Here is a 26275-nt window from a genome sequence, read left to right as displayed (position 1 = left end):
AAAAACTGGGTGGGCTCATTTGAAAATCTTCTTCTTCAGAACCATTGTGCCAGAAAAGATGAAACTTATGTGAAAGCTTCCTGACATAGTGAAGATTCAATTTTGTAAAAATTATGACCCCCCAGGGTGGGGTGAAATGGGCTATCAAAGTTTTACATAGAAAACCATTGGAAAAATTTCAAAAATCCTTTTCTCAGGAACAATAAAGCCATGATTGTTGATATTTATATGGAAGCAGGAAGTGTAGATTCAAGTTTGTACAAATCATGACCCCTTGGCCCAATAAGTGAAAAAAGTTTTACAAAGGAATTCATGTACATAGGAAAAATCTTGAAAAATCTTCTTCTTTAGAACAGGAAAGCATTTAGTATGCAGTAGTTGAATTATGATATTGTCTCATTAATTCCTTTGAAGAGAGCAACAATTCATTTATTACATGTGCATCAAATTAGCAATCATCTATGACAAAAATAGTAAAACATGCATCCACAATTGAATAAATTAGTGCAATGATTCAGAATTGAAGATACATGTATCATCAATTATTCAAGAGATTTTTAATTAATTGTTGCATATGTCAAATGATACCTTAAAAAAAATAAAGATTTGTTTTTATGTTAATTTGGCACTTAATACATTTCAGATACAAATAGTCAAGAAGAGGATGATATGGATTCTTGAACAAACAACACTTGGTAATTCTATATTTTAAACCATTTATAAGACCATTGATCATTGAAAATTTTTTGTCTGATTAGATGTACTCTGACCCACATTTTTCAAGGTGGATAGGAAGGTAGGTAGTTTGTTTGTTGTTTTTTTTTTTAATTAACTTACAAATCATTATAATAATCATGGATTTAAGATTGTTATGGATTTTTCCATTATAAACAGGACAACTAAACAGATTTAATATTTATTTCTGTAAAAACTTTTAATCTAAATACATCTAAAAGATTGATAAACCCTAAATTAAAAAAAAAAATGACATGGACAATCTTTATTTTCTGCAAACAAAAAAAAAAATTAAAATTTTAAGTATTGTAATAAATGATTGGGGTAGGGGCGACTTTGATGGGTCAGTTGGAGTACATCAAACAAATAATTTTTTATGGTTGGCTTTATGACAACTTATATTTGTGATTAGTCAGTTTGAATTCAATCCTTTACTACTTATTTTCACTACTGAGGACACATTTTACATAAACAGACAATAAAATAAATGGTTTAAGGTGCAAAATATAACCAATTGAAGGAAATTGGCTTGTGGATATTTCTTGCATGCAAATAAAAGTTGATTTACAGTATTTTAATACTTTGCCAATAGAATATTTGCAAATATATATGGTACAGCAGTCAAGTATATATGGTACATTAGTATTTTTTTAAAAAGATCGAAATATACATTGCTTATCTGTTTATTTCTCCAAATCTAGATGAAAAAACGAAAAAAATTTTCATGAGGTACATGTATGCCATCTAACCATAATTGCAAAACTCTACTTTTTTTCACCACCTCCTTTAGTTTGTTATTTATTTACAAGTAAATTTCACTTAATTGTTACTTCAGTGGTGTACTGCCAAATAAAGTAGCCTGCATTGACATTTGAATAAAAATGAGATTTATATTAAAGTTTAGATTATAATGTGGTAGCTAAAGTGATGATGTGGTTTTGTCATACAAGCATGGCACTAGTGCCATTTTACTTTGATGATTACATACACTTTTATTTGAAAAAAAAAAAAAATTATGTCTGTATTTTTATTGAACTTTATTTGAAAAATATTATCTAATTATTCTCTATTTGCAGGTTCAAAGCTAGCATTGAAATGTCATCTGGACTTTAATATGTTTGTAAATGTAACTACATGTAATAAACTGACTATAGCTCCACAAGAATATTATTTTGCCTTATTCATTATATAATTTACATTCATCGTTTACTTCTGATAAGTTTTGTTGAAATTTCATTTTTAACTTGTGGCAGTTTAGACAATTCATTCACCAATGGCCAGATAGCTCAGTAATGCACCTGTCTAGAGTTATGTGACCCAGGTTCAAATCAGGTCTGGTTTGTTGCATTTCCTCCTTTCCTGTTACATTAGGTGTCATTGTCCACTCTTAGACTTGTAGGTTAAAGTCTTGTCAGGGGCAAAAATAATCTGAGTTGTGTGTCTTTGTGGATAAAGAGATTTAAGGAGTGAGAAATGTGGCTGCCAGGCAGGTTTTATTGCTGTTGGTCAGATGGCTCAGTTGGTAGAGCACCTGACTAGCATTCAGGGGGCCCATGTTCAAACCATGGTTTGCCCAAACCATTTTCTCCCTTGCCGTTACAACGGTGGTTCATTTGGTGTCCTTGACCTGTTACATTTGTAGTGCATTTGGTGCCCTTGACCACCCCTGGACTTTCAGGTGAAAGTTCTGCCAAGGGCAAAAGACATTTAAGGAACCTCAGAGAGGAATGTAGCGACCAGACAGCTTTTATCACTTGGTGGCCAAATAACTCGGTTGTAGAGATACTGCCTAGTCCAGAGGATTCTGGTTTGAATCCTAGCTGCTATGGTTTATTGCACTTTCTCCGAGTTACAAATTCAACACTTTTAGCATAAGTGCAAAGCAAATCTGACCTCAGAGAGGAATGTAGCAACCAGACAGCTTTTATCACTTGGTGGCCAAATAACTCGTTTGTTAGAGAAACTGCCTAGAGTCCAGAGGGTTCTGGTTTGAATCCTAGCTGTTTTGGTTTATTGCACTTTCTCCAAGTTACAAATTCAACATTTTTAGCATAAGTGCAAAGGAAATCTGATCTATGGATTAACAATGACTGTTTATCTGTTTGTTTTAAAGGCTGCATTTACATGCAGTTGTTCTATATAATATGACAAAATATGCAAACATTATAAAATCATAATGAGGTATTTTTCAATAAAAATCATCAGGGTTGACCATTATACTCTCACCTTGATGATAGTAGATTGAGTGCATTTACAATATGTATTGACGGTACATGTAGCTTTGTGCTGGACTTGTAAAAATATATTGATCGAGTGACCTTTCTTGATTATCATTTGTTTTACTTATTCTTTAAATTAAAATTTCCAGTAAATAATGAAAAGATACAAGTCCACTTTGGGAGTACTAGAAAACATTGGCCTTGATCTTGCATCAAGTGGATATTACATGTATTAAATTAGTCATGTAATCAGTATTTCAAGACTTGAATGATTAAATTCTTGACATTTAACTTCATATAATTTAAAAGAAGGACACAGTAATATTATAAGAAAGACACAATAACATATTTTAAATACCCATCTGGCATTGATCATGAATTTTTCACTTGGAATAGGTCCAGTACACCTGTTATATCTTTATGGTGACCTGTTACAATGATCCTCCTAATTCTCAGTTATTAAATGAATTGATGTTATCTGTAAACTTCTTTAGAAGTAACATTGACCTTGAAATAAGTAATTGTGGTGGGTGATTTTTAAACATTACATTCTTTTACTTACGTTTCACTATATACCGGTAAAATAAATTCATTGCTGTGTCCATTGCTACAATATTCAAAGGCATTGGTACCGGTGGGGGTGGGGTGGGGTGGCTTTTTTTTTTTTGCAGAGATAGACATAATATAGGCATTGAAAATTGGGACTTAGCCCAACAAACGTTTTTCTGGGGGGGAAAGGGGGGTAGACCCCCACCCCTAGCTGCAATAATGTAGCCCTCTCCAATTTTTTTTAATCTGATATTTTCAACGAAAAAAAAAAAATCGGAGAGGGCTACATTATTGCAGCTACCCACCCCCAACACACACTTTCAATTTACTTCCAATGTCAATGATATTTCATGGATAATATGTTATTTCTAGTTAAGTTTGCAATCCTTTACATTATGGCCACTCTGTTTTTAGAAAATTGATGTTTAAAATAGGTAAACAAAAACATTTTTAGAGATATTCTCTCATTTATTTAAAAAAAATAAAAATACACTCGAAAAACTTTTCAACAGTATATAAATAAACATATGTAAACATTACATCAATAACTTGGAACTTCAAATATAGGTCTCTGATCACATGCACATGTACAAAAAATGTATTGAGGGGACCAATATTTATTCACAACACTTTGTGTATAGAAAGTAGATCATTTACCTACTTTCACTGTTTGTAGAAATAAAGGAACGTGGATTTCAAAAGTACTATTCAACCTAAATTTGTGGAAAAATAATGGGTTAAAATAATGAAACAATAGTATATCATACTGCTTTTTTTTTTTGTTTTCTCATATATCATTTGTTGACATGTGATCTACAGGCACATCAAACAGAAATGGCAAGAAATCGGTGAATAATTAGAAATTTTGAAGTTGTAAGGGTCTGAACTCTGGTGAGAATGGGTCAATCAACAAGAAACTTGAAATTGATCTGGAAGTCATCAATATATTGTAAATGGTACACTAAAAAATCATTTGATCAACTACAAGCACAGCTAATAAAGAAAACAGTGAATAATAAGTTGTTTTTTTTGTAAGGTCTGGCATCCTCGCAATGCCAGGGGTCCTGAGTCAACACGTTGCCGTAGGGCCCCTACTAAGCCAATTTCATCAATATTTCATGGGTTGACTGTAGCGACGTCTTTTGGAAAAATTACAAATCTTAATTGTTTTTCTTATCTCTCAACCAATCATGTTAAGCCGTTCTATGATAAACAACTTGTAACATGTGCGTTTTAGGTGTCATCTGAATTATTTCTGTTTACATTATCTAACTATATAATTTGAAAGCTCTAAAATATCAAATGAAATTGGCCATGGGTCCCTCGGCAACGTGTTGACTCATGACCCCTGGCATTGCAAGGATATAAGTCTGGGTGTAATAACTTTCATGTAAAAAGCCAATATACATGAAACTGAAACTTAATATAGACCTGCAAGTCATCAAAATAAATATCATATCAAAAATCAGCTCATTTTCTACAAGCAGAGCAAAAAATATCCGAAAAAACAATTAAATGGAAAAAAAATAATGTGGATTATAACTTCCATGTAAAAAAAAATTGGAAACTGGGTATTAAAATAACTTTCATGTAAAAAAGTCAAAAACTGAAACTTGCCAAAAATCACTTCATTATCTACATGCACAGCAAAAAAAAAAAAAAAAAAAAAAAAAAAGAAAATGGAAAATAGAAATTAACAAAGTTTATAAGAACAATAACATTCCTCATAATTGGTCAATTGAATTGTAACTTAATCTTGATTTGTTAGCATCAACATAAAGAGACACATATATATCAAAAATCAGCTAATTGTCTATCATCTTCGCTAGCCAAGGGTTTCTGATATGCAACTCTCCTCATAAACCCTTGGCATACGGTGCTGACAAAAGACTTGATTGTTTTTGTCACGTGATCATGATTCTTACCAGGTACGCACAGATTGCGTCATCGACCGAAATAAAAAGCATATTTAAAAAAAACTTGTTTTTAAAAAATAATTAACAAGAAGGTATCGAGTTATGTTAATTTGTTATTTAAACATGTAAAAATGCAAATCTACATCTTCAGTATAGATTCTTAATCACATATTTTGCACGTAGGTTTAGATATTGGATGACACCATATAGCTATTCATAGAATGGCATGTTATCTTACGGATCATTGTTTACTTGCGTTTTACATTACCGATATTAAAGAGTCAAGATATATCCCGAACGCAAATATCGTCATTTACAAAAAACAATTGCTGATTGGTCGAACGATGTCGATCAACTCCAATCACAACTTGAGAAAAAAATCCCAACTTTTTTTAACACCGTATGCCAAGGGCTTATGAGGAGAGTAGCGTATCAGAAACCCTTGGCTAGCGAAGATGATTGTCTATAAGAATCACTGTGAATAATGAGAAATTTTATTGTCTAAGGGCAATAACTTTTGTGAAAAAGGGTAAATCAATCTAAACCTTAAAAGGAACCTTTAAGTCATCACTCATCAATATAAGGAGATAGATGTATACCAAAAATCAGCCCATTATCTACAAGCTTGGCCAAAAATAATTCAGAAAGACTATCAGAAAGGATAACTCTGTATGCCCTGACCATTTCATAGGGCATAAAAATGTATCAATATGCTTATTATACCAGTATTATAATATGAGTTACGGTAAATACAATTATTCCACATACAGAATATAATTTATTTTGTTATACCTTTAAAAATTGGTTCCAATACAAATTTTACATACTTAAGAAAGTCTAACATTTCCAATGTTTTACTGAGCGGTCATAAAAAAAAAAAATGTTGACCACAGCTAGAGTGAGATTTTGGACCTTTCAATGAGATATTGGACCGCTTATGTCACACTGTGGGCAGGATCAGCTAAATATTATTTGCATTGACAAAAACAGAATTGACTGAGTTTAAGTACAGATAAAGGAAATTTACATCATGGAAGCCAGCACAAGATACAAGTATGTCAAAAAAAATAAAAGGTATTACAAAACATTTATTGACTGTGTTCTAGGCCAAAATGCATTTTGTCGACCCCGTGAACCAAACTGTTTGCCTTCAGTCTAACTGCTTCAGGCAAACAGTTTGGTTCTTGGGTCCGACAAAATGCATGTTGCCCTCTAACCAAGTCAATTAATGCAGGGTTGTCCCTAAGTCCCAGGGGCCGGGGAATTTTCCGGTCTATAATGACGGATTCCTCCTGTTATTTTGGTATTCTCTCTCTATCCCCTGTTGAGAGAGAAACCCCGAACCCCCTTCTACTTTTTTAATGTCCCTTGTTATTTCAATTCTTAGGGACAACCCTGAAATGTATTACATCATAAGGCATTTGTTTAGAATGTCAATCAAACTCTGATCCAATGGCAATGCTTATGTTGTCTCCAACATTCAGTGTCGCATGGAACCACAGATTTGTGTCTAAAGCAACTGAAATCATAAGAAAATATATATGAAATTAATGCTGTCAAAAATTATTAGCCATACAACATGAACATGGAATGAATATCTAAGGGTGGGACTTCTTATTATCATTAAAATATGCTGAACAGGAAGGGCAAAAGAAGAAAAAAGAACTTGGGCAAAAACTGCCAAACACATCACTGAGTATATTTTACTTACTTATTTCCCCTGGCTGGACAGTGACTTCAAAAAAAGATTTTTTGCAGATAAAATAACATTCTGGTGGAGGTTCCAATGACCAACGTTTGGTCCCAGTGATTTGGGCCTGCCATGATGGGTTGTTCACATAATCAATCTACAGAGGATAAAATAAGCATATAAAATGTAAATATATGTCATAAATGTATAATTCAACCTATTCACATATTTTCTTTATATTATTTTCTTATTCTGGTGAAGAGGGAGTCTGTTAATTCAAACAGAAATTTCATGTACACTGCAAAACTTTGTCTTCCATAAAGGTGTGTTCCTTATTTCCCAGTCAATGGTCTTGCATTTAGCATAAAGCTTTAATTAGTTATCAAATCCATGTCAAACCCTCAACTGCAACTTACTACATGCCGAGACATGGAAAGTGAAAAACATGGGCAAGTCACCTTCATGATGAGAAAAGCAGAATGAAAACTTTAGCAGGATTTTTTTTTTTAAAACATTTTCAAAAACTGATTTTCAAGGTCAAATGATTTTTATCACTTGTAAATTTGGATGTTTTTTATAAAAACAAATTTGTTACTGAATCAAAGCATGTAAAAAAAAAAAAAGTGGTATAACAGTATATATTCAAGGTCAAAAGTTAAGGTCACAAAAGCAAATTTTGCCAAATGGTTAACCATTTCTGAAAGATGATTGGGATGATGGACTGCTTGTCTTTAGGATATCTTGCACAGTGTCTTAAAACATCACAAACTGACTTGAAAAGGAGGCATGAATTTCAGAGAATTTGTTTGTTTTGACAGACATACGTGCATTGAGGCACCATATCCGGGACTTCCCATGAATATCCAGTCCGTTTTGCTGGATTCTGCTTGCTTTGGCAAAAAGTATGGACGGCTATAGTGTTGTCTGAGAACATTTGCAGCTGATAGGTCACAGTTACTCCTGTAGCAAATATTGAGTGAGAAAGTGAAACTTTAAGCAAATGTGTTAGTAATAGCTGATTTTTCTATGGTATGTGAAGCTGTGAACCGAAGCATTTACTTAATTATTTACATTTAATGCAGTACAGTTTACAAGGGCTCAAATTAAGGATATGCATATTCAATATTGTGCTCTAAATTAAAAGATTTTATAGGTATCTGTCAATTAAAATTCAAACCTAGGCAAACACCACTGATTTTAGTTTATAAAATATTGTATTTCTATGATCATTAAAAAAGTAATGTACATAAAAATATTATATTTATATAAAAAACTGCTAAATGAAAGTAAAATAGTTATTATACACAGAATAGTTATGCATTATCCTGACTTAAGGACCCTGTAGTCTGCTTATAATTTTTCATAAATTCAAGAATTCTTCAATTACTTTGAAATGAAACTATACAATTAAAAATCAAATAATATTCAACTGAAATTAATTACCATCCTATATACCAAGGTGATGACTTATCCTTCATGAATGCTCTTTCATCACTCATTTCAAATACCTCCTCGAACGTTTTAAAATTGGATTTGTACGTGAAAAATTGGCAATACTTCTCTACATTTTTTAATGCAGTACTATTTTTGGTGTAAATGGATTTCATGAACTGGAATGAAAAGTATTCTGAGGCAGTCCAATTTTTAGTTCCATCTTTTATCACCACTGGTCTACCAGTGTAAGCATATAGTTTTTCAAACTCTTCTGGAGTAATATTTTCTACTTTTTCAATGGATTTCACATTTTGACAAAATCTACAACATGGTGGTGGAGGTCGAACCATATCCTGAAAAAATTCAAACTTCTCTACAGCACACCGTTCAGTTTTGGGATCCTCCCCTTTGGCTTCCAGCCATAGTTCGAAAATGGTATCATTTTTAATTGGCCATTCTGATAAATATACAATCACAATAGCTATGAATGAAACAACTAAAGCTACAAAAGATTTCCAAACACAATTTGGGATTTCAAAACTGTCAATGTCTTCCCTCAGTTCCACAACAGCATCAATTTTGGCCAAATCGGAAGGACTGAACCCCTCTTTTACAGCACTATCATACAAATATTGGAAGTGTAAATTAACCCGTTTCCGGAGGGAATCGTCCTCCTTTGAATCTTTCCTCTTCTGTGAACACATATTTTTGTCTCAACTGGCCCATCTGTCCTCTCTCTTCATAATATATTTCTCTTCTTCTATAAAAATTTTGTTTATGATGAGTCAGTTGACAGCTGAGGGAGATAACGAAGGTCATCCCCAAGTAATTTAGTAACTCGTACATAGTTGAGAATAAAAATAAAGGGAATGGTGCTTTCATGGACCCCTTTAATAGGCCTACTGTTTTGTTTTGTTTTTTTGGGTTTTTTTTTATCATTATTGTTTTTTCCCTCTTGTTTTTAGTTTTATATTTTAAATCAATCAATAACTATAGGAAGACTATAATTTTGATTCTTTTTTAAACATATGAATTCTTCTTTTTTTCTAAATATAAGGAATAGCTGCAGAACTGTAGCTCTCCGAAAAAATATAGGCCTATTGACAGACCGATCGTCCATCACAATTTTTTCAGACCAGCGAGCTACAGATCTGCAGCTATATAAAGAATTGAGCTTTAGCAGAGACAGATGCGTATCCAGGATTTTTTTCCCGGGAAGGGGGGGGGGGTGTTCCATTTCAGTCAAAAAATCCAACTCAGAAATTTCCTGAGAAGGAAAAAAACTCTAGATCCGCGCATCATTTTTATCATTATTAAATAAAAACACTAAAAGAAGCGCTTGTCTGCCAGCATTAATACATGTATATAAAACAAATATATACAATGGTGCCGATTCTTGAACTTTCCTCTATTTGCATGTATATTTAAAGATATCACAATAATATGTTATTTTATATTATTTTATTATATAAATTCATTAAAAAAAATTGAGAAACCTTTATCGAAATTAAAACTGATCATTGTGTACCCACTGAAATCAGACCAGAACTGTAGGAAGACTAGTGCATGAAGTTTGAAAGAATTTCACAGAGAAACTTATTTTAAGGAAACAAGTGCAACCTCAGTCATCGAAAATTAATGTGGAGGAGTAGCGGTTCGAAAGAATTTCACAGAAATCTAGTAACCATTGCAACCCCGATCATCGAAAACTTGTGTTGCTCCCCTATTGCCGCATAATGTTGCATCACTCCTACACAGTATTTTTTTAATCAAAAACTGATGCACAGAAATAATTATCTTAGTTTAGTCTACTTGTGTATTTTCTATTGAAATCGGACCAGAACTGTAGGAAGAGTAGCGTTTTGAAAGAATTTCACTGAAAGGAGATGGGCGAACAAGGCGTGCAAAATGCCTATAGTTTCAAATGTATAAAGTCATATTCAGTTTGTGAATACTGCTCATAACAATTAAATATCGACATATATCTACATATTCAAATGTCTTTGTCCGAGATATAATTACAAATAAGGCAATAGCTTTATATCCTCATAAAGCGATTTGCTCATCATGTGGCAGAACTACATACTTTCTTGCTGTGTGTTGCTTAGTAATACACCGGGTTGAATTATTTTTCATTGAATAAAGGATCAAGTAAAAAATTAAATATAAGAACAACTTTTTTTCTGATGATGATCAATCAGTTTGTTTGCGTGCACAATTCTTCGGCATTTACACAAATTATCACGCGAGAAAACTAAATGGTCACATCATAATACCAAATTCCTTTATTAATTAATCAAAACATGTTTGTGATATATGACCCTTGACTAAATGAACTTCAAATATTTTTTTTGGAAAGATACGATTGCTGTGTCATAAAAATTTTTTTAAGGTCAGGCGCGTAGCCCAAATGGAGCTGAAGTGTACGCAGGGAACGGCAGAGGGACTTGGGGCCGCCCAGAGGCTCCCAGTAGTCCAGGGTGAAACCCTGATGGGGGCCCAGGGGGCGAAGCCCCCGGAAGCTAGCTCCAGGGGTTTTCCAAATATTTCAATCACTTTCTTGCGGGAAATATGCTGTATCGCTTTTCTTTAGAAATAAAAACCTTAGTAATATTGTTTTTAACACAAAGTTTATCTTCCACGAAAATTTATTATACGAGTACCTGAGGCTGGATATTTTACCGATATATTGGTATCATCTGCACTTTTTGTAGTATAATGTTCAGAAACAAGTATAATAAATGTTAGTTAAAAACTATTGTATTTTAAATTGTATACTATTTGATTAATTCAACGATATGATTGAAATTTAATTTCTCAAATATTTTAAAAATTGTCAATATGTTATAGAAAACTTACAAACTAATAGATAATTTATTTGGATTTGGTAATAATTTGATAATAGATTTCACATTTGATTGTATAGATATGCTATCGCAAAATCTTATTCGAAATAATAATGTGTCCAAAAAAACAAAAAAAAAATGAAACGAAAATATTTGCTGGATGATATTGCAATATCTCTCTCTTTCTCTCTCTCTCTCTCTTGCTCACTCTCGTGTATAGATTTTTTTGTTTTTTTTGTTTTTTTTGGTTAAAATGATGTGTACGCAGTTGCGTACTTGCGTATAGGCACGCGCCTGAAGGTATTTTTAAGGTATAGTGGAGGGCTGCATGGTTTTATTAACAGAACAATGTCTATTTTTACGTATATACTTTGAGAATAATCTTTCAAAAAATGGAACAAACACCCACATATGGGAAAATTATGTTTTAGTATGAGGAAATTGATCATTTTTACCCTCTTTGTGTATGTATGCTATTTTCATAAACGAATAATTTCAATCTTGTGTAAGATTGTTGCGATTTGTGAAGATTTTACATAAAGTATACGTTAATGTTTAATGAAACATCAAAGAAAATTTTGTCATAATTGAGATTTAATTTTCACTTTCTTATTTATCGCACAATCGACATTTGGCTCTACTTGTTTGCCGGTCTTCTTTTCGTTTATAAAAACCTTGGCATAATTTTTTCACCAAAAAGAAAAAAAAATATACAGGGCCTAAAATTTATGAGTGACATTTCGTAAAATTGATTTCAGACAGGCGGTGGACATACTAATCGCATAAGCTCTTGATCCAGCCAGCAGAGCTAAAAACCAGACGGATAATTCTATAAACGTCCTTGCTTTGTCAGGTTTTTCAAGTAATAACAAAAAGAACAACAGTATTCTAACATTTGTTTTTACATCCTTCTAGCTAAACTCAAGAATTAAATAATTAATCTTTGTGGTCAAATTATTGATAGCAAATACAATGTATGCTCACCCCCTAAAGGCTTCTATTTTACAATTTCCACTAAATTTTGTCCACGTACTAGTATTTATTTAACAGCATCAGCTTGTAGATTTATCTTTGCAAGTCTTCTTCAAATTCAGACAGGATCAGCATGATTACTACATAAAGGATGAAAATCCGAACGCAAAATTTCAATTTTTTTTTCGCCCAATATATATAGTACGTAAAATATTGATATCAAATTATTTTGAGATTATGATCACTATTTTTACACTCTGCATACATGCAAGACTATGTATAGTCTGTGATACTTTGTGTTACACTGAGGAAGAGGGTGCGCAAAACGTAACCCCCATTGAGTAATTGACACGCATATACGCCCACAAATAATTGTTTCAAAGGAAAATTGTAAACATTGACTGTAATGATATATTTCTTAAACAGGAAGTGACATCTTTGCAACCCAAGGGCTATCTTTGTGAAATGATGAAACGTCTGTTAAGATGTTTGCTGTTACTAAGTACACCTACATGTACAAAATACACCGAATTTCATGTTCGCACAAAATCGATTGCTCAAAATGCGATGCAGTTCAGAGAATTTCACACATTTAAAATTTGTTAATGTATTTTATTCATTTAAAAAAAAAAATCAAACACCTTTAATCGTATTCCGATCCAATAGTGATACTGATATCATCTCCCACGTTCAGAGTTGAATGGTACCAACGGTTTGTATCCAAGACAACTGAAAAAAAAGTTTTAAAAAAGTAAAGTAATATATTCAAATTATTTTCACAACAATGTTCAGTTTCTGTGGTATAAACTCTCTCTCTCTCTCCCTCCCTCTCTCTCTCTCATAAAGAAAAGGCAATAAGTTTCTGGATCTTTAATTAGCTGCATCGGTGGACCAAAAGAAATTGCAGATCAATCACACACAGAAAGCCATCTGATGCATTAAATCAGAAACGCTTTCCTATTTCGGCATTATTTAATGTTCACGATAAAGTTTTATTAATAATTTCATTTTATGGACTCCTCCGAATACCCTTATAATTTGAGCACATCCTTACGGCCCAGAGAAGGTAATTAGTTTACGGCATTGGGTTCCCTCCAAGGTGAGCTCTGATAAATGGCGAAACTTTTTTTTCAGTTATTTATTTATTTTTTTTTGACATCATTAATAATTAAATGTCTGACTGTCATAGTTTATGTGACCAATATACCGGAATAGCTTTGCTATGGCCTTCGTTTGTTTGTTTATTTGTTGTTTAATGTCCCTCTCGAGAATTTTCCACTCATATAGAGACGTCACCACTTGCTGGTGGAGGGCTGCAAATTTGTACTTATACTCGGCACCGAGGGCCATTGAGCAATGGGGTATCTTTTTCGTGCCCTACACCTACTGCGACTTGGGACTTTGGTCTCATCCGAAGGACCGGTCTCCACGTCCCGCAGTGGAATCGAACCCGCGACGTAAGGATCAACTCCTTACTCCGCAACTCTAGACCAGACGCTCTAACCACTGCGCCACGCATTCGTAAAATAATTTGTATGAAATGATGACGGACAAGGAACATACATATTGATTAAACAATGTAACAACGACACATTTACATACAGTCAAACTATTCTTTCATGTACTTTCTAAATTTAATCATATCAAAAGACATGGTCACACGTATACTCACTTATTTCCCCGGGGTGAATGACGACTTGAATACTTTTAGGACACTGAAAATAACATTCTGGGGGAGGTTCCAGAGTCCAGCGTTTGGTACCAGTTATCTGCGCCTGCCAAGAGGGATGCTCTACTGCATCTATCTACAGAGTGTGAAAAGTTTGTTAGAATTAAGGATTTCATTTCCTAAAGATATTAAACAAAATGCCTTTAAAATCTTTGGAAAGGAAAAGAAACAAAAGTCAATTTTGACCCCCTATACTAATAGTAATTAATTCCATAGTCATTAATTAGTTCTACAAACAACCTATGAAAATATCATTGATTCGTTAGGTATTGTATGGTTTACTGGGTTAATTTGATGGCATTTAAAACATATATGTTTTTTTTTATATAATCAATAAGTAAAAAGAATGTTGCAGTTTACATTTTGCAAAGCAACAGGTGTACCAATACATAGTGGAAGTACTGCAAACACTGGACTACTGATAAAAAAAATGTTCAGACCTATTCTCGTTTTCTGTTTCAATAAAAATCGACAATTTGATACGTACATTCACTGAATTTAGTCATACACGTTTTCATTTGAAAGATAAAAATCGAAGTTTCGAACCCAACACAGAATCCAGATGTCTCCCTACTGAAGCATATCATTTTGCAAGTGTATTTTAGACCACTTCAACCTGTTGCATTTATATGATTGTGTAGAATATTATGTATTTGAATGGATAATTTGATTTTTTCGAAGGAAAGGGGCCGGGGATGGGGGTATATTTCTTATTCACCGTTTAAAAATTTGAACTCACAGAGACTTTAATAAGTATAGTCGTCTCCATTCTTACTAAGATTTCGAGTTGTTATTGCTTAATTGCTATTAACATTATACCATAGTTACTAGTACATGTACTACATGCACGTTCAGTTTTACACTTACATGCAAGTCTGCTCCATATCCAGGACTGCCCATAAATATCCAATCCGTCTTGCTGGATTCAGCGACCTGGGGGAGGAAGTATGGCCGGCTGTAGTGTCCTCTCAAAGTGTTGGCGGCCGACAGATCACAGTTACTCCTGAAATCACCATGCAAAGGTCTTTACAACCAAAACAAAGCATCTAGCAAAACATTTCTTTAAAATGAAGTAAAGAAAGATGGGTTTGAAAAACCTGGATTATCGTTTCAAATTTTCTTTACATCATATCGCTTTGCTAATTTATCTTTTTTGGGAGGGGGTGCTAATCTTTCCAAAAAAAAGATCTTTTTTATGAAATGGCTTATAAATCAGAGACACACTCCTCCCCAGTTTTCTAAAATGTCTGCTGCAAAAGTAATTACTAATTAAACGAAGAATTCTCAAAAATTCAAAATTTAAAATGCAGAGTCACAAGTAACCGCGACAGATGTAATGATTCCCATTTTAAAATTTATATTTTTTTAATCTGAAATCCTACGTGCACTTAAATTCTGATGGCAAATGCTAGTTCACTTTACATAATGTAGTACATTACAATAGACCAGAACAAAGGATAAAGTAATTAATAAAACAATTTTACCATCCTATATACCAAGGGGCAGATCCGTCCTTCATCAGAGCTCTGTCTTCATTCATTTCGAACACTTCTTCCAAGGTTGAAAAATTCGTTTTGTACGGAAAGAATTGACAATTTTCTTCAACATTCTGCAAAGCAGGACTGCCACTTGAATATAAAGACTTGAAAAAGTTGTACGAAAATACTTTGGAAGCAGTCCAATTTTTGGTACCGTCGGTGATTACAACTGGTACCGAACTATATGCATACACTTTTTCAAATAAGTCTTGAGACACATGCTCCAATTTTTCGACAGACGACACATTACGACAAAAATCACATGACGTCGGAGGTCTAAACATCTCGGCCATGTAGTCAATGGCATTCACAGCACATATTTCTGAACGTTCAGAGCCGGCTTCTTCCCCAGTTAATGCAAACCAAACTTTGAATAAAGTTTTATTTTCAATTGGCCATTGGAAGACAAAAACAAAAACTGCAACTGCAACGATTAATGACGTAATAGAAAGAACCAATAGACAACATTTCCAAACAATATTCCATATTCGCGAAAGAACATCATCTGTTTGAATTGCTTTCCGTATCTCCTTAATGGCATCAATTTTGTTAAAATCTTCTTCAGAGAGGCCCAGGCCCAATGCTTTCTTGTACAATTGTTTAAAGCGCACCTTTGGATTTTCAGCATTGTTCTTGGAGGTAGACGCGACTCCATTTTCTTTGATTTGGCTCATGTCGCGATGATAAAACGGTGTTTTGTTAACGGTGCGTGAGAAGTGTTGCTGAATTCATGTGTTAGTAACGAGGCACAACAGCTCTGTGATGGAGTTCGTATCGCCAACTTCATCTTTATCGGGATAATTTTACATCACCTGTAACGTATGAATCGATAATAAAACGGAAGGACACGTAAGGTGACAAGGGACTCTAAGGTATTAACTGAACATTTGACACTGATTTTTATAATTTTTATGAGTGTTTTGTGGTGAATTTCTTCAATTCGCACAATTTTCTATGCCTGTCTAAAATGTGTCACCAGACTCGAGTTTACTGTTATAAAGTAACTGATTCTAGTCTGAAACATGATTTATAAACCATATAACAATGCAGAATGTACTTGTTTATTAATTGATCCATCAAACATACGTACATACTGTAGCGATACCTGATATCTATACTAATACACAATGTACTAGTATTCTATGTATACATGTACTAGTAAGTCTGTGTTGACATTTATAACCACGTATTGTTGAGAACCTCTTCCCACACATTACTAATAGATTGACGAACATAAAAATGTTTTCTATAGATAGCAATGGCATTAAGTACTCACCACAAGACAATTTGAAGATTGTTCCACAAAATTGGGGTAACCGGAAGTTGTGTGTACTGGGTATGTGCACCAAGGGACTGGGTGTCTATACTAGGCGATATGAAAGTCATGCAATCGATGTACATGTATATAATTTGATTTTTGACTGGGAAACTGCTTCTGGTTCAACCTCTCGGGCCACCATCAGAAGAATAAACTTCATATCGAGGCAAAAACGGTGCAAAGTGCATGCCAGGAAATTGGTTTTCGGACAAGAAGGTCATTTAATTAAAGGTCTTCTCATGACACCAATTGCAAGACATATTTCAATTCCACTGTATTGGGAAAGATGACATACCGGTATTAGATATATTAGTGCCGATTAGGCAAATGTTCAATTAACAAACGATAATAACAAATGGTGCGTTTTGTCTAGTGTATAATTATGTATACATACTTTTTATTTTAATATATCGTTATGGAAAGTAAATGAATGAATGACACCAAATGAATGATTCTTTTTTATAAAAACACGTTTTAAATAATACTGAATATAGATAAACCGTTAACTACCTTTTCACTAAACACATAGAAAGCTGTTCTATCATGCACTTTAAGTCTTACAACTTTAAATCGCCAGGACAACCATTCCATCTTAATGTTAGAAATCTACCAATTACGTCATCTAACTTCAAAACAAGCTCATTTGTATAAAAAGATGGAGGGGCGAGAGTGATTTGTATTAGGATTTTATCATAATTGTTCATCTGTAAAGTGACTGTTTGCAGGACAAGATATTGATATCACAGTCAGCTGAGCAGAGAACTCTCAATGATCCCGAGGTCTGACTGCAGCAGGTGCTTGACGATTGGCTGTAGTGGGATGGGGGGGGGGGGGGGTTAGCTTAGTTGGTCTACGCACGCAAAGGAAACTATATATGACCCAGAGGAAGTTTGTAGTCATAGGCATTTGACGTTATTTATTTTTCTTTTAATAAAAAAATATACCCCCTTCATAAATAACCCATAGTCGTCTACTTGTTTTGATTTTCAAATAAAAATCAGTAAACGACAATACAATTACAGAGGGAAGGGAAGATGGATCAGGTGTTCCTCCCTTATGGTCATATCCCATTATTTAATCCACTGTGGTAATTAAACAAGCCTAAAAGTTACTTTGACACCGCCTAAAATTTCTTATCATATAGATTTAAGATATAAACAACTTCTTTGGTTACCAATGTCTGAGTTTTAGTTGAATGTTCCGACTTTGCTAATAAAATATACAGCTCTTTCGTTCTTTATCAAGGTAGTCATATTGCATTCGTTTTATTTGGCAACATAATATACATACACATCAAAATAGACAATACTTCCAAATATCAGGTTAAAATTAATCTTTAATTAACCATTGTATCAAAAGGATTCAAAGCTTTACAGCTTTTGCAATAATCAAAGAAAATTCACTTCATTGATTTTTTTTTTTCAGAAACGTTGCATTTTTTTCTGGCTATGCAAAATTAAGGCCAAATATAACTGTCATAAAATCTGTATTACTTACATATGTCTATGAAATTTCCTTCTTGGAGGAAATGAATTTTAATTCCTCGAATACTGTGTTATTTTAATTATTAGTATTAACAGCTTTAGACAGTGTTGTTACCAATTACCAGCAATGGATGCATGGTTTGTCGCCCAAGAACTCTTGCTTTGTAGTCATTGTGAAACAAATGCGCTACAAAGTCATTGTGAAATGTGCAAAGTAAACCTATGTGAAGTCAGTGTTAAGAAACATATATCAGGTTTATCTAAAAGGCAAAGTGATGCCATATAACGAAAGAAGCTCTATAAATTATCCACAATGTCCCAATCATGATAAAAATCAATATCTTCGTTATTTTGGAGAATTGACCTCCCAGTTTGCTTTACTTGCAACTTGAAGAATTTTTATCAAAGGCCATTCCTTTTTAAGACCCTTGTTATTTTCTTAAATTCATGTTCATTTTGTTAAAAGTTTATCAGAGGTAAATGAACGATGAGAAAAGAACACTATTAACACAGTAACATTTTTTTATTAAAAAGCATAAAAAAGATTTAATTATCTTCTTATCACCATCAACAAAATTGAATCACTCCTTCATTCTTTAATATCCACAGAGACAAATAATTGGGCGAAATTATACACACTTTATCTCAGTTCTCGGTAATTCTCGAATCCTTTCAGTGAGTGAGAACATCGGCAAGTATTAAACAAATGTTCCTTACGTTTAGTAGTTGATCTTGGACTGTTGCAGTCCTCAGCTGATATTTCTTTGGGACAATCAGATTGAGAACTGGATACGTCGAGTAGAAAGACAGCAAAAAAAACCTTTCCCCAAAAGGTTTTCTTTATATTTTCCATTAAAATTTCCTTCTTTACAGCTGTAAAGGGCAAGTTTCCAATGACGAATTGGAAGGAAAATTATGCTCTCGAACTATTCGACCGGTGTACTGTTCCTACACCCATGTACCCAAATCTCTAACAGCACCAGCATCATCTTGATTGTGTTGACTCTGCCAAATACTGACAAATTTGTTTTTAATGAATTCAATGGTAGACATGGCAATGGATCCCACGCAACGAGGAAGCCTTAAGATTATATCTAGAATTCCTCTACCGAGAAGTGTTGCTGGTTGATTTGGGGGTTGTACTTTTGGTTCATCTGGACTAGCATTTTCATATTTTGTCTGCTGTGCTATTAAGTTCTGCAGTGTCTTGAGTTGTTTTGCGTCATCGTCTGTCCAAAAACTATCATCATCTGAAGAAAAACAAAAGTGTACTTCTATCATTTATTTCGTCATTCTAAATACAGTTTGCGGTCAAAATTCTTATTTTAAATACAGTTCAGATAATACCTCTTGGTCTTGTGAATGGAACCACATCAAAGGCCATTTTCGTGTATCATGGTGCCAAAAATGTACCGTAATGTTCCCCAAGGACGGCAACCCTGTTTTGAGTTTCCTCCCACCGGTAAGGAGTAAGGTTTGGCCGCTGGATAACCACCCACTTCCAAGCGAATGTAGAGTTTGCCGGTAGGTGGATCCCAGCGACCCATTTTCCAGAGTCCTTAAAATGCTGAGCTAAAGCAAAATTACCAACGAAAACATAACATTAATCTTTTTTCAGTCAGCATAGGATATAAATATCCCTTCGCCACAAATTCTTTAAAAAAACTGCAATAACTAGTTTTTTCCCTTGCATTTGTTATTGTTGTTAAACTCCTCTTGCAGTTTTATCAAAATAGTAAAGAACATTTAACGTTCAGGATATTATTTTAAATTTTGACTTTATTTTTATTGGGTTCAAGAAATTTACAATATTATGTATAAGCAGTTTTGTAATTCACAGTGATAATCCTTCGCTGATGACAAAAGCTAAAATAGGAAGGGGCCGGAAAGAGGGGGGGGGGGGGGAAGGTAAATCGTGAACCCTGTGTGTGATTTTTTGTTAAAAAGAAACAAAACAAAAACAAATATCGAGAATACCGATGTAAGGACCTGTCCAATGTCTAAAATTTCACTATGGTTTACTGTGTAATAATAGTAGGGCGGGTGAACTTAACTTGTAATATTATTTCATGTGTGTCAAAACTTTGTGCCAAAATTGGTCAGGAATGTTAAAGTTTGCATTTATTTTGTTTACTTACTTATTATAAACACATCTTTTGTAATCCATATTTATTGATTATTTTGTCTTTTCACATCTTAATCCCTGTATTTGTTTATAATCCATATTGTACGACAACTTTCTTTGACAGTACGACTGACACGATTTTTATTTTGTACGATGTCATTGTCGTGATTGGTGGAACGTCGCCGTACAGCATTTGTATTGGTTGAATCTTGTCATGTGACCCTTTTCCGAAGGTTATATATAGGAGGCGATCGCATTATGTCAACAGATAATTAGTCTTGTCCCATGATCCCTTGCACTCCCGATAACGAAGTGCAAGGGATCATGGGACAAGACTAACAGATAATATGCCGAGTTGTCAGGCGCGTAAATTCAAAGTAGAGATCCAAGATCCGCCCATATTTTCACCATAGCCATACTGTTCTGATTCCAAGTGAGAAAATGTTCGACAATTATCTCCCAACACACTGGACACCTATTTAATTTTTGGAGATCATCCTACTAAAGCCATTTACCCCCCCCCCCTTTTATAATAGTAGTCTGTACGGTAGACGCCACCAACCAATATCAATTGTACCTGTGTAAATGAAAACTGCATTGTGATTTATCAATATTATTGAGACCAAGATGAATCTTATGTTTTCCGTATTACATGTACCAAGGGACCAAGGATTTTAGTACAGGAGTACTAGCTGCCAGTTATTATTTTGTAGCGTCCCCAACTTAAGCTTGGTCATTCCCGGGGAGCTTACACCGATTTTCGATGTGCAAGTTAAAACAATATTAATGTCTAGCAATTTAAAACTTACCTGCAATGAGTGCAGCGCTGGCATTCCAGTTCCCAAGTTCGGGGATAGAGCCACAAACTGCCAAAACAAAGCCTTCATTCGGAACAATGTATTCACATTCAAATTGAATCCAGAGTGTGTTAGGATGTCTTACAATATTGAAGCGATCCATTTTTAATATTGTACACATGAAATTGAAACTATGCAGCGAGCGTTATTATGACGTAACGTGATTGTGCACTGTGACGTTTCTTGAGATTCTCTATGACGTCGTCATATTTAGGGGCCACACACTATCCAGAGTTGTCTTCCATTACGGTATGTGAGAGCGTAGCGGGAACAACTCTGGATAGAGAGGGGCGAGATCAAAAGATCGATGTCTGACAAAAAACTAAATTTCAAATAGTTTGGGGGGGGGGGGATAAAAGCCCAAATGTTTTTGTTGGCCGACGTCGATAATTACGCAAAAAGTATTTGAAACGTTTCTTTGTATCTATTAACAAAAGAAATAAAAGTTATTTACAGTGTCATTAGATATTCATATGAGGACTTTAAAATAATTAATTTCAAATCAACATTCACAACATTTCGATTTTTTGGGGGAATGGGGGGTGTGGGGGTGGGGAGTGGGGCTTTTGATGAAAACTATGAGAATTGGGTTCTTTGTCGGACATTGCTTTTCTTTATCAATATAACAGATTCAATAATTACCTCTAAAGAATTACCCAATTCATCCTTACACATATGTCGTTTTTCTTTACAGAAGGAAACATTTTTTTCTCATTTTAACTGAAAATTCAGCAATGAAATAATTCATACATACATGTAGTTATATGCATGGTATTTGAGATATGTATTTCCAAAAAGCGACCTCCCTTTTTTGATACTTGTCGAAAATAACAACCCACAAAATAGTTTTTAGGTCTCTTGAGTCACTCAGTTGACCTATTGCTATCCGTTTTGTCTGTCGTCGTGCGTTAACATTTGAACATTTTCAACTTCTTCTCTGGAACCGCTGAACCAATTGTGGCATATAGCATCTATGGGTGAAGGGAAACAAAAAATTGTGAATTTCACGGCCCCTGTCCCCCTGGGGCCTGTTTGTTTGTTTTTATTGTTTGACGTCCCTCGAAAGAATTTTTCACTCATATGGAGACGCCACCACTTGCCGGTGGAGAGCTGCAAATATTTACCTATACTCGGCACTCAGGGCCATTAAGCAGTGAGGGATCTTTTTCGTGCCAGCACCTACTGCGACATGGGACCTCGGTCTATACGGTCTCATCCGAAGGACCGGTCACCACGTCCCACAGTGGGATTCGAACCCGCAACGTAAGGATCAACTCCTTACTCCGTGACTCTAGAGCGAACGCTCTAACCACTGCGCCACGCGGGCGACTCCCTGGGGCCTGAGGGATGGGGCTAAAACCACCAAAGAACTGCGAACGATAGTTTTGTTCTCCCGCCTACTATCATGTTGTAAATTTTGAATTTACTAGGGGGAGGTAAATGCAAAATTTACAACATGATAACATGTTGTAAATTTTGCATTTACCTCCCCCCAGTAAATTCAAAATTTACAACATGATACTACCTCCAAGTCAAATTTCAAAAAGTTAACATATTTGAATGATTTTTCATATTTATATAGACATTTATATGAATTTTCCTAAAACATTACTTATTTGGGAAAACAAAGAGAGATAACTCTATTATTTTGGTAAAACTTGTGTTTTTCACTATAGAAATAAATGGAAAATGGAATTTTTTTAAACCCCCCCCCTCCCCCGAGAAACAAAAATTCCTTTTTACAGGTGATATGGATTGTTATTTCTCAAATTCATACCAAAACTTTTTGTGTTTCACGGGGGGGGGATATGTTTACAGACAAAAGACAACAAAAATGCTTATTTTTTCACCAATTTCGAAGGGGTTTACAACTTAAACGTTGTATTTTATCAATTATATATGTTTGATTTTATATGTGTTAAACATAAGGAAAGATTTAAAGAACATTTATCCATATCCAAGAATATTTTAAAATATGCTGATGCCTTCAAGCCTGTTTTTAATGGAAAACATCGTCTACCCCCCTTATAAAAAGACCTGGAATTAAGATTAATTAACTATTTAACACAGGTATTAAAATTATTACTCAATTTCCATTTAACTCGTCCTTGCATTCAACAAAGATTTTATGGCCAAATTGCCATTAGTATTAAATTGAATGGGTGTAAAATGTAGGCGGGAATCGAAAGTTAGCGTGCGTAGTTCTTTAATGCAATCTTTAAAAACCTTCTTCTTTACTTCTGGACATCAAGCATTCAAACTATTGGCATGCTTGTAATAAGCATTGAGTCCTCTACCAAAATTGTGAATTTCATGGCCCCAGGGTAAGGGGTTCTGGTGCTAGGACGGTCCAATTCCTCGAATACTGTGTTATTTTAATTACTAGTATTAACAGCTTTAGACAGTGATGTTACCATTTACCAGCAATGGATGTATGGTTCATCGCCTAAGAGCTCTTGCTTTGTAGCCATTGTGACACAAATGCGCTACAAAGTCATTGTAAGTCAGCGTTAAGAAACATATATCAGGTTTATCTAAAAAGAAAAGAGTGATGCCATAAACGAAAGAAGCTCTATAAATTATCCACAATGGCCCAATCATGACAAATTTAAAATCAATGCCTTCGTTATTTTGGTGAATTGACATTCCCGTAATTTGCAAAATTTTTTTTATCAAAGACCATTCCTTTTTAAGACCCTTACTATTTTCTTAAATTCATGTTGTTTTTTTTTTGTTTTTGTTTTTTGTTTTGTTCAAAATTTATTACAAGTAAATGAGTGATGAAAAAAGAACACTATTTACACAGTAATCTTTATTTTTAATAAAAAGCGTTTAAAAAAGATCATCTTTTTATCACCATCAACGAAATTGAACCACCCTCATTCTTTAATATCCACGGAGACATATAATTGGGTGAAATTATACACAGTTGAACTTTCGGTAATTCTCAAATCCCGCTCAGAGTGAGAACATCGGTAGGTATTGTACAAATGTTCCATGGGTTTAGCAGTTGATCTTGGACTTTTTGTTGCAATGTCCAGCTGCGATATCTTTGGGACATTGGATACTTCGGTAGAGAGACAGCAAAAATAAAATAACTTTCCCCCAAAGTTTTCCTTTATTTTTTCCATTAAAATTTCCTTCTTTACAGCTGTAAAGGGCAAGTTTCCAATGACGAATTGGAAGGAAAATCATTTGAACTATATATTCGACCGCGGTGTACTGTTCCTACACCCATGTACCCAAATCTCTAACAGCACCAGCATCATCTTGATTGTGTCGACTTTGCCAAAAACTGACAAATTTGTTTTTAATAAATTCAATGGTAGACATGGCAATGGATCCCACGCAACGAGGAAGCCTTAAGATTATATCTAGAATTCCTCTACCGAGAAGTGTTGCTGGTTGATTTGGGGGTTGTACTTTTGGTTCATCTGGACTAGCATTTTCATATTTTGTCTGCTGTGCTATTAAGTTCTGCAGTGTCTTGAGTTGTTTTGCGTCATCGTCTGTCCAAAAACTATCATCATCTGAAGAAAAACAAAAGTGTACATCTATCATTTATTTCGTCATTCTAAATAGTACTAGTTTGCCCCAAAAGGGGTCTGCAATTATTATTTTAAATATAGTTCAGTAGATAATACCTCTTGGTCTTGTGAATGGAACCACATCAAAGGCCATTTCCGTGTTCCACGGTGCCAAAAATGTACCATTATGTTCCCCAAGGACGGCAACCCTGTTTTGGGTTTCTTCCCACCGGTAAGGAGTAAGGTTTGGCCGCTGAAGAACCACCCACTTCCAAGCAAATGTAGAGTTTGCCGGTAGGTGGATCCCAGCGACCCACTTTCCAGAGTTCTTTAAATGCTGAGCTAAAGCAAAAATACCAACAAAAACATAACATTATTCTCTTTCTCGTTTCGCAAGTCGTATTAACGACTTTTTATCTCGTAATAACGACTTTTTAATTTTTTTCTTCATTTTCTTATTTAACCTTCTAGGCTTTCGTAACAAACAACTCAAATATGTTTTTTTAAGTGAATACCCCCCCCCCCACTACCCAGGAATAAATAGTGGACCCTGTTTGATTTTTGGTTAAAAAAACAAATATCGAGAATACCGATTTTCGATGTGCAAGTTTAAACAATATTAAGAGGCAGTCCACCGAAAAACCAGGCAATGGGTGGCACATCGCTTGTCATGGATTTTAATTATTTTTTGCATGTAGACTTATTAAAGCACTTGTTTACACATGACAACATTAAAAAAAATTTTAGTGCTCCTCTAGTCCTATTTTTGGTAAATGCTTAATTTTAAGTGCAAAAAGGTCAACATAAGGGTAAAAATAATTACTAAGTTTTTATTTTGTTTTATATGTAACAGATACTCAAAAGCTGGATGTGTCGATGAATATTATTTATAGCATAGACTCTTATCTTTTATTTTATTAATGAATAAGCCTCCAATTTATACTTCTTTAGAAAAAATTATATGGTCCAAATTTGAGTTAAGCAAGTAATTTTTTGAATTCAGTATCCAATTTTCATTACGTTATAAAACCCAATACATTACAAGGACAGATTTTTTTTCTTATGTTATTATGAATACAAAGTACAAACTTTTGAATCACTCAATAAAATCAGTGGGAACAGGTATATTGAAAGAAATAAAAGGAGTCAAATTTACCTTTTTTTTCTTTTTTTTTTTAATTTTCCCAAATGAAACCGATCCCGACCGGAATTATATAAAGAAAAAAATACTATAATTGTAATGTTAAATTTGGCTCTTTTGTTGTAATATGAGTAAAAATTTACTTGATTTATTTTTTTAACATGCTATATACGGTTGGAAGGTGCCTTTAGTTTG

The 26275-nt window shown here is 34.1% G+C and overlaps 5 protein-coding genes and 1 non-coding gene across 6 annotated transcripts in view; 2 read left to right on the top strand and 4 right to left on the bottom strand.

Moving 5' to 3' along the window:
- The window catches only part of LOC133188831 (uncharacterized), a 6659-nt gene extending 4759 nt beyond the window's left edge, over positions 1-1900 (top strand). Inside the window, exons 4-5 of the mRNA XM_061324315.1 lie at positions 644-695; positions 1812-1900. Coding sequence (XP_061180299.1) covers positions 644-681 — 38 coding nt within the window. The 3' untranslated portion in view covers positions 682-695; positions 1812-1900. The remainder of the gene's footprint in view (positions 1-643; positions 696-1811) is intronic.
- Positions 1901-2239: 339 nt separating this feature from the next.
- On the top strand, positions 2240-2311 carry Trnaa-agc (transfer RNA alanine (anticodon AGC)). Its single transcript has one exon. It is a non-coding gene; the product is annotated as a tRNA-Ala (tRNA).
- A 4276-nt stretch (positions 2312-6587) lies between these two features.
- LOC133188830 (uncharacterized) lies at positions 6588-9328 on the bottom strand. The gene is made up of 4 exons (XM_061324314.1): positions 8553-9328; positions 7934-8069; positions 7131-7266; positions 6588-6938 (listed from the first exon to the last, which is right to left on the bottom strand). The coding sequence occupies exons 1-4, from the start codon at positions 9245-9247 to the stop codon at positions 6853-6855; spliced, it is 1053 nt and encodes a 350-aa protein (XP_061180298.1). The 5' UTR covers positions 9248-9328; the 3' UTR covers positions 6588-6852.
- Positions 9329-12991: 3663 nt separating this feature from the next.
- On the bottom strand, positions 12992-16388 carry LOC133188829 (uncharacterized). The gene is made up of 4 exons (XM_061324313.1): positions 15575-16388; positions 14958-15093; positions 14034-14166; positions 12992-13090 (listed from the first exon to the last, which is right to left on the bottom strand). Exons 1-4 carry the CDS (start codon positions 16300-16302, stop codon positions 13005-13007), a joined length of 1083 nt encoding a protein of 360 aa, XP_061180297.1. The 5' UTR covers positions 16303-16388; the 3' UTR covers positions 12992-13004.
- A 3099-nt stretch (positions 16389-19487) lies between these two features.
- Positions 19488-21514, bottom strand: LOC133188828 (uncharacterized). The gene is made up of 3 exons (XM_061324311.1): positions 21365-21514; positions 19778-20002; positions 19488-19680 (listed from the first exon to the last, which is right to left on the bottom strand). Exons 1-3 carry the CDS (start codon positions 21440-21442, stop codon positions 19621-19623), a joined length of 363 nt encoding a protein of 120 aa, XP_061180295.1. The 5' UTR covers positions 21443-21514; the 3' UTR covers positions 19488-19620.
- A 2778-nt stretch (positions 21515-24292) lies between these two features.
- LOC133188827 (uncharacterized) lies at positions 24293-25258 on the bottom strand. Its single transcript, XM_061324310.1, has 2 exons — positions 25057-25258; positions 24293-24942 (listed from the first exon to the last, which is right to left on the bottom strand). The coding sequence occupies exons 1-2, from the start codon at positions 25091-25093 to the stop codon at positions 24641-24643; spliced, it is 339 nt and encodes a 112-aa protein (XP_061180294.1). The 5' UTR covers positions 25094-25258; the 3' UTR covers positions 24293-24640.
- Positions 25259-26275: the final 1017 nt, after the last annotated feature.

Source organism: Saccostrea echinata, unplaced genomic scaffold, assembly GCF_033153115.1.
Source record: "Saccostrea echinata isolate AGI-Se365-2 ecotype Australia unplaced genomic scaffold, CSIRO_AGI_Sech_v1 ptg000016l, whole genome shotgun sequence".
Taxonomy (NCBI): domain Eukaryota; kingdom Metazoa; phylum Mollusca; class Bivalvia; order Ostreida; family Ostreidae; genus Saccostrea; species Saccostrea echinata.
Note: the sequence above shows the minus strand (reverse complement) of the source record. Positions and strands in the feature narration are given on the sequence as shown.

What these genes read in the sequence shown, in the direction of transcription:
- LOC133188830 (XM_061324314.1), bottom strand. Translation starts at nt 9,247, where the DNA reads ATGTGTTCACAGAAGAGGAAAGATTCAAAGGAGGACGATTCCCTCCGG. An exon ending in GATATGGTGCCTCAATGCAC is followed by an intron (nt 7,267 to 7,933) that starts GTATGTCTGTCA and finishes TATCCTCTGTAG; the next exon opens with ATTGATTATGTGAACAACCC. An exon ending in TGTCCAGCCAGGGGAAATAA is followed by an intron (nt 6,939 to 7,130) that starts GTAAGTAAAATA and finishes TTATGATTTCAG; the next exon opens with TTGCTTTAGACACAAATCTG.
- LOC133188829 (XM_061324313.1), bottom strand. Translation starts at nt 16,302, where the DNA reads ATGAGCCAAATCAAAGAAAATGGAGTCGCGTCTACCTCCAAGAACAAT. An exon ending in GATATGGAGCAGACTTGCAT is followed by an intron (nt 14,167 to 14,957) that starts GTAAGTGTAAAA and finishes CACACTCTGTAG; the next exon opens with ATAGATGCAGTAGAGCATCC. An exon ending in CATTCACCCCGGGGAAATAA is followed by an intron (nt 13,091 to 14,033) that starts GTGAGTATACGT and finishes CTTTTTTTTCAG; the next exon opens with TTGTCTTGGATACAAACCGT.
- LOC133188828 (XM_061324311.1), bottom strand. Translation starts at nt 21,442, where the DNA reads ATGAAGGCTTTGTTTTGGCAGTTTGTGGCTCTATCCCCGAACTTGGGA. An exon ending in CAGCGCTGCACTCATTGCAG is followed by an intron (nt 20,003 to 21,364) that starts GTAAGTTTTAAA and finishes ATTTTGCTTTAG; the next exon opens with CTCAGCATTTTAAGGACTCT. An exon ending in TCCATTCACAAGACCAAGAG is followed by an intron (nt 19,681 to 19,777) that starts GTATTATCTGAA and finishes GTTTTTCTTCAG; the next exon opens with ATGATGATAGTTTTTGGACA.
- LOC133188827 (XM_061324310.1), bottom strand. Translation starts at nt 25,093, where the DNA reads ATGGCCTTTGATGTGGTTCCATTCACAAGACCAAGAG. An exon ending in TCCATTCACAAGACCAAGAG is followed by an intron (nt 24,943 to 25,056) that starts GTATTATCTACT and finishes GTTTTTCTTCAG; the next exon opens with ATGATGATAGTTTTTGGACA.